Raw genomic sequence first — 12,588 nt, 5'->3', positions numbered from 1 at the left:
AGGATTTTTCAACTGCAGTAAAAACTCTATAAGAAACTCATGTCAATATATTGACAAAGAGAAATATCAAGTGTCGAAATCCTTTTCAAACTGAAATTAGAGTTGGAGACAGCTTCATTCCTGACACAAATAACTTTTGAAAGGTACATTTTCTTGTTTCCCACACGTGTTTTTCTTTGCTAAAAACATGCTGTGCAACTAGGAAAAAAGATTGCTTATTTGCAAAATTCTATAGTGCCTTTCTAGTCTCAGGGATGTTTAAAAGCATACAAAGATGTTAAAATCCAACAGCAATATTTTTTTCCAGATTCGCTGTAGCCAATAATCACAGAGAAAAGTTGTGGCTGACTTGTAATTGGGGATCCTGCTGCGGTCCCACAGCCTTTTCTGTTTATGCATATACCAGAGTAGATAAATATTCGCTTGTCTTATGTGTGCGAGTTTTGTATAAATAACTTTGGGAGTCAAAGAAGCAATTTGATGGCCACCACAAGGGTGTAGAAGGCTCAGTCCTTTCTTTCTGAAACATGCAATGCATACATTTAAATATATAATGTTTGGTTTAGTGATATGACCCACAGACTTTCATGTTGATTTTGGTATGGTAATGCTTGAAAAATCAATTCCTTAGCTGCCAGGGTCCACTTCATGGGGTGATATCATGAATACGCATTTGAAATCAAAATATAGTTCCAAAGTAAAATTATAAAGGCAATGCTATCCTTTAAATAACAGACACACTCAAAACTGTTTGAATATTTAAGAGTCTTAAAATGTGTAGCTGTCATTACAGATATGTTTTTTTAAGATTATTTATTGATTTTTAGAGGGGAAGGAGAGAAACATCGATATGAGAGCAAAACATTGATCACTGCCTCCTACACACCCCTACTGGGGCTTGAGCCCACAACCTGGGCATGTGCCCCGACAGGGAATCAAACTGGCAACCTTTTGGTGAATGGGATGACTCCCAACCAACTGAGACATATGAGCAAGGATGCAAATATGTTTTTATACAGATTATTTGATGATATATTTCAAGTTAACGAGGCATCTGAGAATATCCTGTGTAAATTTGGAACCGATTATTATAGTTCTAAATTCCCTTGATTCTATAAAACATTATGGGCACTGATATTTTGCAACTAATGTTTTCATGTTGACTTGTTTTAACAAGACCCTTTGAAAAAGTAATTAATGTGTTTAGTTGTACTCTTATAAGAGAGAGTATCATTTGTACAAATTCAATTAAGCTAAGGTTCTGTGTGAAACCACTCAAGTCAATATCCTCTGTATATCGTTTTCTTCCAGTGCAGGCCATTGGGATTTAGTTTAATTTCCTAAAGTTTTTAGGTGGTAACTGAAATAACGTGAAAAAAATTAAATGTAAGCCAAAATGAGCATCAATTATAACTTAAAGCCACAAAATGAATGTAATAAATGTGTAGTAAAGAAAGAATATTAGCAAAAGTTATCTTATTAATAAGCATATACTCATATACTCCAGGAACTTAGAAAAGTGATCATTGTGAATTCCAATGAAAACTGTAATTTTTCTACTATATTGAAATATAATAAAGTAGGAAAGTGCACATTAAAATGTCACGTACATCAAATATTATATCAATTATGAAATTAAATATATCTTTATCCAATTAGTACTGTCCCCAAATATGGTCAGTATCAGGTAGCAACTTTAAAAGTTATGATACAATAGCCCCGGGTGGTGTGGCTCACTTGGTGGGTGTTGTCCCATGCACCTAGAGGTTGCTGGTTCGATTCCAGCATCCAGTAAATGTTTCTCTCTCTCTCTCCCCTTTCCTCTCTCTCTAAAATCAATTAAAAAATAAACATATTAAAAAAACAAACAAAAACAAACTTTGGCCATAAGGGAATAGGGCTGATTTATACCATGGTGTGGAACTGGGATGTTGGATGTGAACGGTAATTACAACTGGTGGCATTTGCTTATTGTTTACGAATTTGAACAGAGGTTATAGGTATGTATATTAGGTAGTAGTGAGTTGAAATTACCTGTAGTTGTTTCAGTAAAAAGAGAAAGTGTTTGTGTAATGGTTGATCACTATTTTAGCCAACCTGTTATATTACATTCTGGTGTTCTCATAAAGGTGAAATGTAAACACCATCACTCAATAGGAAATTATCTAGGGGCTGTGTATCCAACTCCTTGCTTTTACTGATCCGCTTTCAATCTTTATCTGACCATAAGCATTAGCTACATAATTACAATCTAGATCTCTGCCTCTGCTCCCTTTAAGTTTCTTGCTCATATGTATTCTACCATTGTCACACTTTGATCCAGGAGGTGTCAGAAGGGGCTAGTTTGAATTTTATGGCAGCATTTATTTCTGGGTGATTATGGAAAAGTTACTAAATTTTTTGTGTCCCAGTTTGTTATTTTTTTTTCAGATATGAAGCAGATATAATGAAAAAGGTTGTTGAAACTATAAAAAGAATTACAGTATATGAAACACATAGCATAGAACAGGGGTTGGCAACCTTTTTGTGAGTGCGTGCCCAAACCAGCAAAATCTCTGACTCAAAATTCTTCTGCATGCCAACCCTAATTTTTTGAGAACATGTTACGCCTACTTGATATCTCTTAAGGTGTATGTATGTGAAGAACCTTGAAGAAATAATAAAATTCATTTGAATGACAAAAACACAGTATATGATGATGAAAAATACAATTATTTTTTAATGTATACATGTACACTGATAGTCCGACAGAAAACTTTATGACTCCGTTTGATATTATCAGTGGGACTTTTGCTGCTGCATCACTGATGACAGAGATTTTACATCAGGTTTATATTTCGTGACCTTCAGAGATATGCACGAGCTACTACTTTCATCCATCAGGCTACTCCTATTACAAGACTTAACAAATTCATCACTGAGAACAAAGATTCACAAGCGTATATGGATGAAACCAAAACACTGGTCGGATCTATGAAGGCAGGGATAGTTAAGGCAGAGGATAGAAATTGCTCTTCCCCTCTCTTGTCAATCCATGTCTATGGTCTTTAAGATAACTTGTTATATAAAATTATTTATTTATCTAAGATGCACCTACACTGAATTTATCTGAAAAATAAAAAAGTCGATATTAAGAAAAAAATTGTAAGTGGAAGATTATAAGAGAGGCTTTCGCATGCCAGCAAAAGTTACTGGCCTGCCATGTTTGGCACGCGTGCCAGGGGATGCCCACCCCTGGCATAGAAGCTATAAAATAGTAGGTCTTCCATAAACACTATTATTATTTTTGACATGTAAACAAATTCATAGCCCTGTCTGGATAGATCAGCTCGGTGGGTTAGAGTATCATCCTAATAAATCAAACCAGGTTGTGGGTTTGATCCCTAGTCAAGGCACATACAAGAATGCATAAGTAAGTAGAACAACAAATCTATGTTTCTCTCTTTCTCTCTCTCTCTCTCCCTCTCTCTCTCTCTCTCTCTCTCCCCTTCCTCTCTAACATCAATAAATAAAAATTAAGAATAAATAAGAAAGTAAAAATGTTAAAGAATGCATAACTTATTTATAATTATGGCAAAATTGTTATTACTATAATTCCAAATATAATACTTTTGACATTATATAAACATATAGATTTCAAATGTATAGATTTCTGTGTGTGAAATTGTCTTCATCTATGTGTTTGCACTCATAAAGACATTCTCCTTTACATATTTTTGTATTCAAGACAGCTTTATGTTTAAAACCACAAAGAATTGGCCTTATTAAAAATAGTTATTGGAATGTGGTATTTATTCACAAAAATCTAACACTTGGAGTGCGGGAAACGAGTTAAGTCGGCTCGCGTGAATTGCGCGTACTCCGCGGGAGCCGTCTTTAACTCGGTTCATATAGATTTGCGGTGGAGTGCGGGAAACGTGTAAACTCGGGCCAATTGTAACTGTGTATTACCAAATATTTGTTTGTAATCCACCCTTTTGGTGGATGGAACAAAACCAAAAGACAGAGCCATCTTATATTTTGGCGGGAAATTCACCCGCACTCCAACTAAGTGACTTCTCTATACACGAGGGCATTGGTACTTCAAAGAATTATAAAAGTCAAACTTTAAAGGAGAATTTTTAGAAAAAAAAAACACTAAGTAAAGTATCATTATGAAATTGTCTAATTCATTCTTCAAGCATCCAAGGAGATAAATGACATTAGGGAAACCAAATGTCTTCTTTTTGAAAATGTCAACCTCTTTGAAAAATGTCAGTGACAAATGGTGTATTTGGGGCTGTTTTTCATGTCAGCTTTCAATTCTAATGCACCTTTCGGTAACTCTCCTAAAAAACCTGTTGGTCTGTGTGTTTGTATGACAGGCACTGACTCAGCTCACTCTCCTTCTGAGGGTCTGCTTCTTTATCCTGACCTTGACCTCCATCGGATTTCTTCTGGATCAAAGGCAAGATGTGAAATTCTTTCTTTTTATATAATTTTATAATGTATATTTAAAAATACATGTGAAACTTTGTTATTCACCAAACATTTGTTATTGAAGAAATAAAGTTGAAACTGAAACAGGAACTTTAGGGGAATATAGGCAGGCTTAGGGAATTTTTAGAATTGGGGTCCATGGAAAAACACAGGGCTACAGACTGGGAGAAGGCACATTTCCATAACACAAGGAAGCCAGATGCAGCTACATTTCCATAAGACAAGGGAGCTGGAAGTAGCTAAGAAAGGTCTATATTTACAAAATAAAGGAGGAGGAAGAAAGCCCAGAAGGAATAGGAGAACAATGAAGGAGAAGGGCCTCAGGAGTTACTATAGTAGCCAGTCTAAGGGAATAGTGACCAATCAGAGGGGATATCAAGGCACCAGGATCTGTAGCCTTTATAAGCCATAGGGAAAAGGAACTCAGTGGGACCCTCCCCCTTCCCCACGTGGGAGTCCATTCTGTGAGACTTTTTCCCTCCCCACACGTGGGAGTCTGTACTTGTTCTTCAATAAATTTCTACCTTTGCTATGACATTTTCTGTCCATGGATTCATTCTTCGATTCCAGCAGACAAAGAATCCGGGTTCCAGTCCAAAAATTCTGTTTCAAAACTACAATTTCACCCTTGTATTTTCAATGAAACAGAGTAGCAGTTTATCTGATTTTATGTCAAGGGTGCATTTTAAATCTAAGGCTTTTAAATGAAAATTGGGATTTTCAGTTTATTAAAGAAAATCTATGAATATAATGATTAATTTGGCAAAACATAGACTATAATTCTGAATACTTAATAAAATATAGAACACATTTGAGTATTTTTCCTTTGCCATTTGAATAGTTCTTAATATATGTCTGAATGTGTATATATTTAAAGTTTATATCCTTAACCCTCACACGGGATATTTTATTTAAGGAATCCTGTTTTAAATACTACCCAGGCCATAAAATACATTCACTTGAACAATTTTAAATTGCTTTTTTGGCATGAGGTATATAAAAAAATACTTTTTTTGTTATTGCTCGGTATTTATCAATCATTAATATTAATACTAATACCAACATTTAGGTAATTAACATATATAGTGGTTATTAATACTTATAACAATACTCAGATAATATTGATATAAAGCACATTTTATAAATTAAGAAAGTCAAACAGACAGTAAAATATTGAACAGAACACAAAGCCAAGCCATATGGTCCAGAATTCAGAAATTATAGAATTTACTTGGTGAAAAATTGCAAAAAAAAGTCTGTCATTCTTGAAATCTTATCTTTGTTGTGGTATTATTGTTTTCCAAATAGATAATCAATAATCATTAATTTCAGGTTCTGGAATAGCACAAGACTCTGGAGTTTCATCAAGATCCAATTCCAAATGAACTTCCGGTTAATGAAACTGTTTATAATATGCATTCCATAGAAACATTTGGTAGAGAACGATGCAGCTGGCACATTTCACATAGCCATATGTAAACAACGTGTAGAATTCTAAACCTTTTTCCTTCAATACTTTAAAAATGGTGTTTATTTTACCATTCATTTTGTTTGGCTCTCTATCCTACTTTTCTACACTAGAAGTCAAGTACATACTGAGCCATAAAACAGGAAAATGGAAAAATGTGTCTCAAGTCTACCTGAAATACTTACTCAGATCCAAAAAATCTGAATCACATACTAAACATCACCATTCTATCATTTGAATGCACTTAATAGAATTGACAATCAGCCAATAGCAATTGTATAGCTTCATTTTTTTTATGAAGATTGGTTTTGTCTCTCTGGATACAGATACTAGACAAAATAAGAAAGCTGTCTACAATAATATCCAATTATTCTTCTTGTATATAATCACTTAAAAATCTAAACTCCTCAGGCTTTATTCAGGAGCTCATACTAAGATACATTCTGAGAAATTTGTCATTATGCAATTTTGTGTTTGTGCCAACATCGTAGAATGTACTTATGCAAACCTGAATGGTTTATTCTATTGCTGTAACTAGATGTGCTATACTTTTATACGACTGGCAGCATAGTAAGTTTGTTTACAACAGCATCATATCAAACATGTGAGTAGTTAATGGTAGTGTAAGCCTACAAAAAAGACAGTTGGCTTTCCTTTTTGTATCAAAAGTGCTTGACATAAGCTTTGATTGCTGAAGCATCCACTTTAAAGAGATCCACTTCAAGGCAGGCTCTCTGGAATAATCGCCACATCCTACCAGATAAAGAGCCATGTGGCCTCTCCCTACTGAGGCTCCTTTATTCCGGAGATCCTGGTTGATTTGAAAAACTGACCATTGGACTACTTATTTTTTCTCTTCCCACACTTTAAATTCACCTAAAAAGAGTGAGCCCATGAAACCCTAGGCCCCACCTTAAACCCCTATAAAAGCAGAAAAACCCCAGGTCCCTCTCTCTCTCTCCCTCCCCCTCCCCCTTCCCCTCCCCCTTCCCCTCCCCCTCCCCCTTCTTCTCCCCCTCCCCCTTCTTCTCCCCTTCTCCCTCTCCCTCTCCCTCTCCCTCTCCCTCTCCCTCTCCCTCTCCCTTTTTCTCCCTCCATTCCTCCTTCCCTCCCTTTCTCTGTGTCTATCTCTTTCTCTCTGCCCCAAACCTCCTTGTGTGCCTTATACACTCCAGGACCTGCATGTAAGTCAAAGGTTCCCAATGGTTATTGCTGAAGGGTGTTTTGCGATATAGTAATAATCACTAGGGTCCATTCTGTTGCAACACTGGTTTAGAAAGGGGAGATGTCCCTCGGAAGCTCACCAGGGACAGGTGAGAGCCTCCAGGCATTTCTAGTCTATAGCTTTACTTTTGATAAAGTAAGACCAGCACAAAACAGTAATGCATTGCACTACAACCTTATACGGGCTAAGACTCACTAGGCAATAAGAATTTTTCGTCTCCTTTATAATTTTTTTTTAATTTTAGAGGATGTTTATTAAGACTGGGGACAATGAAACAATAAAGGGTTGGGGAAATAAGCCTAGGCTGTTCTGCTTTGGCTCAATAAGAAGTGAGAGAAAAGGGGATCTTAGGGGCAGGTTCAGGGGGTTGCCTTGGATGAACTGCACTGACCATTGCTGCCCTGGTTGCAAGCCTCATGGGGTCCATTAGAATTCAGGAGATGCATGCCTGTGGGGAAAGAAAGGGGTGGGAGGCGCAGGCTTGCTCCTGGAAAGCAGAGGATACTCTCGACCTTCATTTTTTTTAGGGTTTTTTAAGGCTGGGCAATTAGAGTTGTTAGAGGAGGATCTCAATAAAATATTCATCAGCTTTATGATGATGTATCAAAATGAGATTTATCCTCTTAACTTCATCTGTCCTTGGGTGTGGTTGGCAATTGGCACTAAGACAGTGGTTCTCAACCTTCCTAATGCTGCGACCCTTTAATACAGTTCCTCATGTTGTGGTGACCCCCAACCATAAAATTATTTTCATTGCTACTTCATAACTGTAATGTTGCTACTGTTATGAATTGTAATGTAAATATCTGATATGCAGGATGTATTTAAGCGACCCCTGTGAAAGGGTCGTTCAACCCCCAAAGGGGTCGCGACCCACAGGTTGAGAACCGCTGCACTAAGAGGATTTCTGTTATCTGTCTCCCTGAGTAGGGTGATTTCAGCTATTTACCTTCTGGTTGGGGAGAAGAAGTGCAAACCATTTACCCTTAAGTGTCCCCGGCTTTATAGGACCACCATCCTACATGATGACTGAAATATCATTACTGTATACATGACTGTATAAGCAACAGCATCAAGTATATCAAATACCAATTAAATACAAGCCTAAAAAAATGAGTATGAAATCTCTTTATAAACATGGTTAAACTATTGAAATATCATGAAAAATAAATAAAGAGCTAAATAAATGGAGAGATAACTCTATTCATAGATACATCTCTATAATACAAGATCTGTATGTTACTCCATGTGTCAACCACCCAAAGTAAAACCATCTTCTGTCACCATATATTAGGCCATATATTACATTTCAATACAATCTGAATTAAAATTGTGAAAGGTTTCTTCCTAGAATTTGACAAGGTCTTTCTAAAATATATGTAGATTGTTCAATAATAGCCAACACAGTGTTGAGGTTAAAAAAAAACAGGAGTTGCATAACTCCCTATCAAGATTTATTATAAAGCCACAGTAATTAGACATGTTTTATTAGCACAATGATTAGAACAGAAAACCTAGAAAGAGATCTATGCTTATATGTAGACTTGATTTGTGATAAAGGTGTCCCTGCAGAGCTGTGGGAAAAGGCTGGTTTTTCAGTAAATGGTCTTGGAAAAATTGGATTTCCACATAGGAATAAGAAAAATAAACTTGACAAATATTTCACACCATAAAAATTACTTCTGGGGTCAGGAGATTATGGGTTGAAAAGTGAGAGGAAAGCCAATACAGATTCCAGCAGGTAGCATAGTAATGTACGTCTATAACTTTGGAGTATGTAAAAATAGTAAATGGTACACAAAAAGACCTAATTATGATGCATTAGATAGAATTGATTAACTAGATTATAATACTATTAAGAAAGTCCGTTTTTCAAAAATTAATTATCATTAAGACAGTAAAAAATAAAACCAAGTAGGAGATGCTATTGGCAAATTTTATAAGTAGCAAAGATTTTATATCCCAAATGACTAAAATTAAAAGAATTAATACCAACTGTTAAAATGCTCACACACTGAAGAGAGGGGTTTATTTTGTGATATTTAATTTGAAAAACTAAGAATTTTTCTAACATAATTTTAACATATATTTGTATGTATGCGTGTGTGTGTGTATATATATGTGTGTGTGTGTGTGTGTGTGTGTATATATGTATATATGTAATCCAGTAATTCAATCCTAGTTATGTATTAAAAAATACACCTAAACGCATGGAAAGGAATGTGCAGACAGCATTGTTTACAATAAACATATATTGTCAACACTAAATGTTCTTCACAAGGTGAATGGTTACATGCATTTTGTATACCCACACAAAGGAATACTATGCAGGAGTGAAAGAGTGAACCCCTGCTATTTGCAGCATCATAGGTCTGTCTCACACACAATACTGAGTGAAAGATGCCAGATACAAAAAGGTGCATACAGTATAATCCCATTTATGAAATGTAGGAAAGATATAAAATTATAGGCTAGTTTTTAGAAATTTATGCTAAAGTGGTAAAACATTTTTTTAAAAAAGAGCTAGAAAGGCTATGATTACCATAAAAGTCGGGGGATTGATTCTTGCTGAGAGAGAGGGAGGGTGAAAATATTGAGGAGGTAAGAGGTATCATTGGGGTGCTGATAATGGGTGGTGGTTACATGGTTGCTTATTTGTTGAAAATCACCCAGCTGCATATTTCTGTTTTTTTTACTTCTCTATATGTATGTTTCATTTCACAATATAAAAGTTTAAAAGGTAAGATATATTAAAAACAACAAAAACTACGTGTTTAAAAATAGGAATCTTGTTTTTTTTAATTTAAAATTACCCATATATCATTAAAAATTATCATAATGAGTTATGACATTACAAGGAAAAAGCTTTCTTAATATTTTTTTCACAAAAAACTTAATCCCATTACTTGAATGCAAACAGACTATAAAATATTATCCTGTTTCTATTGAGTTTAAAAATGTGTTCTCTTTTTTGTACTAAAATGTTATTATTATATTCAATTTTACAGAAACACTGGGTCATAAATAATAGACAATAGAAGAAAGTCTTAAGTTAAAAATATACTTTAGGTTTCCTTTTTTTTACATACCTCTATATTCTAAAATAAATATAGTTGCATTTTAATGACATTGATTCTCTAATTTTTTAGTTAGAAAATTTACCTTCATAACAATACTATGTGTCTTTTACACAAATACTAAAATTTCCAACAAGTGTTAGATAAATGTCATATCAAACTATTTTAAACTGATAAAGTATCTGTTTATTACCATCATTATGAGGCAGTGAATAAATGTTCATCTGCATGTGACATTCAACACTGTTCCAAATACATAAATACATGTATTTCCTATATTTTAGATATCATATATACAGAAAATATTCATCATAATAATTAACAAAGATCTATAATGTTACCTATTAAATTAGGTATAATTACACAAATTTCACATTCCCAATATTTCAGAACTCAACTTTCTTTATTTTAGAGTTCTTAACTATATCAGTCCTCCTACCAAGTAACTTTTTAATGAATGAAGTGTACAGGTAAAAGCATTGAGTGAGGGAAGTGTCATTTACTTTAAACCTTAGACATTTAGTTGTTTACTATTTGATTCAGTAGTTTAGAGTATGCTTCACCCTGATTCATCAATGCTCAAACTAAGCAATACATTGGTAAAGAACAGATTTTCTTTAAAAGATGCATTTTATTGCCCAGCCAATGTGGCTGAGTCGGTTGAGCATTGTCCCACGCACCAAGACGTTGCTGGTTTGATTCTGGGGTCAGGGCACATGTCCAGGGTTGTGGGCTTCATCCCCAGCAGGAGGCATTAAGGAGGCAGCCGATCATGAATTCTCTCTCTTCATTAATGTTTCTATCTCCCTCTCCCTTCCTCTCTCTCAAATCGATAAACAGTTTTTTTAAAAAGATGCATTTTATTTCTTCCTTTAATGCCTGTTTTCAAACAGCTTCAGAGGCACATGCTCCTCAAATATATGAAAGTGCAGCACAATTCTTTAAATTTAAAAGAAATGTATATCACTGTATTAATTATAGATTGTAAACATGTGAGGAGCATACTTAAAGCTAATGCCTGTTAATGACACTATTTCAGACCTAAGGCAGCTGTTGTGGAAGCTTCCCGTTGCTTGGTGTTTCTAATGCTGTGTCGATTTGGCCATCTGAAGCCTCTCATCCCTTTCTTGTCATTTGCTTTTGAGGTAAGACATTTGCTTTCGGTGCCTATAGCAGGATTATACATCTACTGCTTATTTCATTCATTTATTCAACAACGTTTTTGTTTATTTTGTGACTAGTACTTGTGGGAAATTTTTACCTGTTCATCTACTTACCAAAACTTATTGTGTCACTTTGAGCTAGTTAATAGTGTTAAGCCTCAGTTTTCTGGTCTCTAATTTGGGATTGACATGGCTAATCTCACACAATTGTTGGACAAGTTACATTGCATGATGTTTATAAAGAAATTGGGCCACCATACTTGGTTCTCAACAAATAGTAGAAGTTAATTACTAGAAGTTCTTGGCAAAGACTTTGCCACTTGAGATTTTTCTTTTTAGGGCGAAAATGAAAATTGTTGCATATTTTGTCAATTACCTATAATTCTACAGAATTATGATTACATAGTACAGGCTAAGGAGCAGGTGAAAATAAGCTATTTGGGGTTATTTATTTGAGGCTCCTCTTTAAAAAATTACTGTCCATTTCCTGTGATTCCTCTAAAAGTAAATACCTTCTATGAGCAAAAAAAATACTTGGTAAACAAATTAAAGCAATATTAGAATATATTGCTGCTTTTTTTTGTTTTATAAAATGAGGAGACTAGTTCTATAGTCTCCTCATTATAAATTGTCGCATTAAATTTCCTATAATTTATTGGCCCTGTGGGATTTTTCTACTATGAATGTGCACCCTAGAAAATATTAATCCATGATAGTTTTCTATATATCATGTTTTTTATTAAGATGGTTAAAAATTAAGAGACATAAATACATTTTTATTCTTGCCCATCCATCCCTTATCCCTTAGGCCCTTTTTTAAAAGTCCTCATGTGGACATCCACCAAGTGCTTTACCAAATACTTTAGGTTCAAAAAGATTTCCACCATCAAGCACTTTTCCCCCCATTTTAATATTATGTGTATTATGAGGAACACACATTCTATATATTTCTGATTAATTTATACTAACATTATCAAAACAGGTGTTTTTAGCAGAATTTTACATTAAAATTGAGTTTTTAAAGAAGCATTTTAAATGCATTTTTTAGTTTAGTTTACTTTGTCTTGTCTTTTTTTGCTTGCTTTACTTTTCTTGTTTGAAAGCAGGAAGTGATTCCTTGCCAAGAGTAGATTAACCAGAAGAGCAAACATGTTGAATTTAGTTCACCATTGCAAA

General features: G+C 34.6%; 1 protein-coding gene across 1 annotated transcript in view; it reads left to right on the top strand.

The window, feature by feature from the left end:
• AGMO (alkylglycerol monooxygenase) overlaps positions 1–12,588 on the top strand; it is a 263,397-nt gene that overhangs the window by 139,436 nt on the left and 111,373 nt on the right. Inside the window, exons 11-12 of the mRNA XM_006085039.2 lie at positions 4,365–4,447; positions 11,289–11,394. Coding sequence (XP_006085101.1) covers positions 4,365–4,447; positions 11,289–11,394 — 189 coding nt within the window. The remainder of the gene's footprint in view (positions 1–4,364; positions 4,448–11,288; positions 11,395–12,588) is intronic.

This window comes from Myotis lucifugus, unplaced genomic scaffold, assembly GCF_000147115.1.
Source record: "Myotis lucifugus unplaced genomic scaffold, Myoluc2.0 scaffold_15, whole genome shotgun sequence".
Classification (NCBI taxonomy): Eukaryota; Metazoa; Chordata; class Mammalia; order Chiroptera; family Vespertilionidae; genus Myotis; species Myotis lucifugus.
Note: the sequence above shows the minus strand (reverse complement) of the source record. Positions and strands in the feature narration are given on the sequence as shown.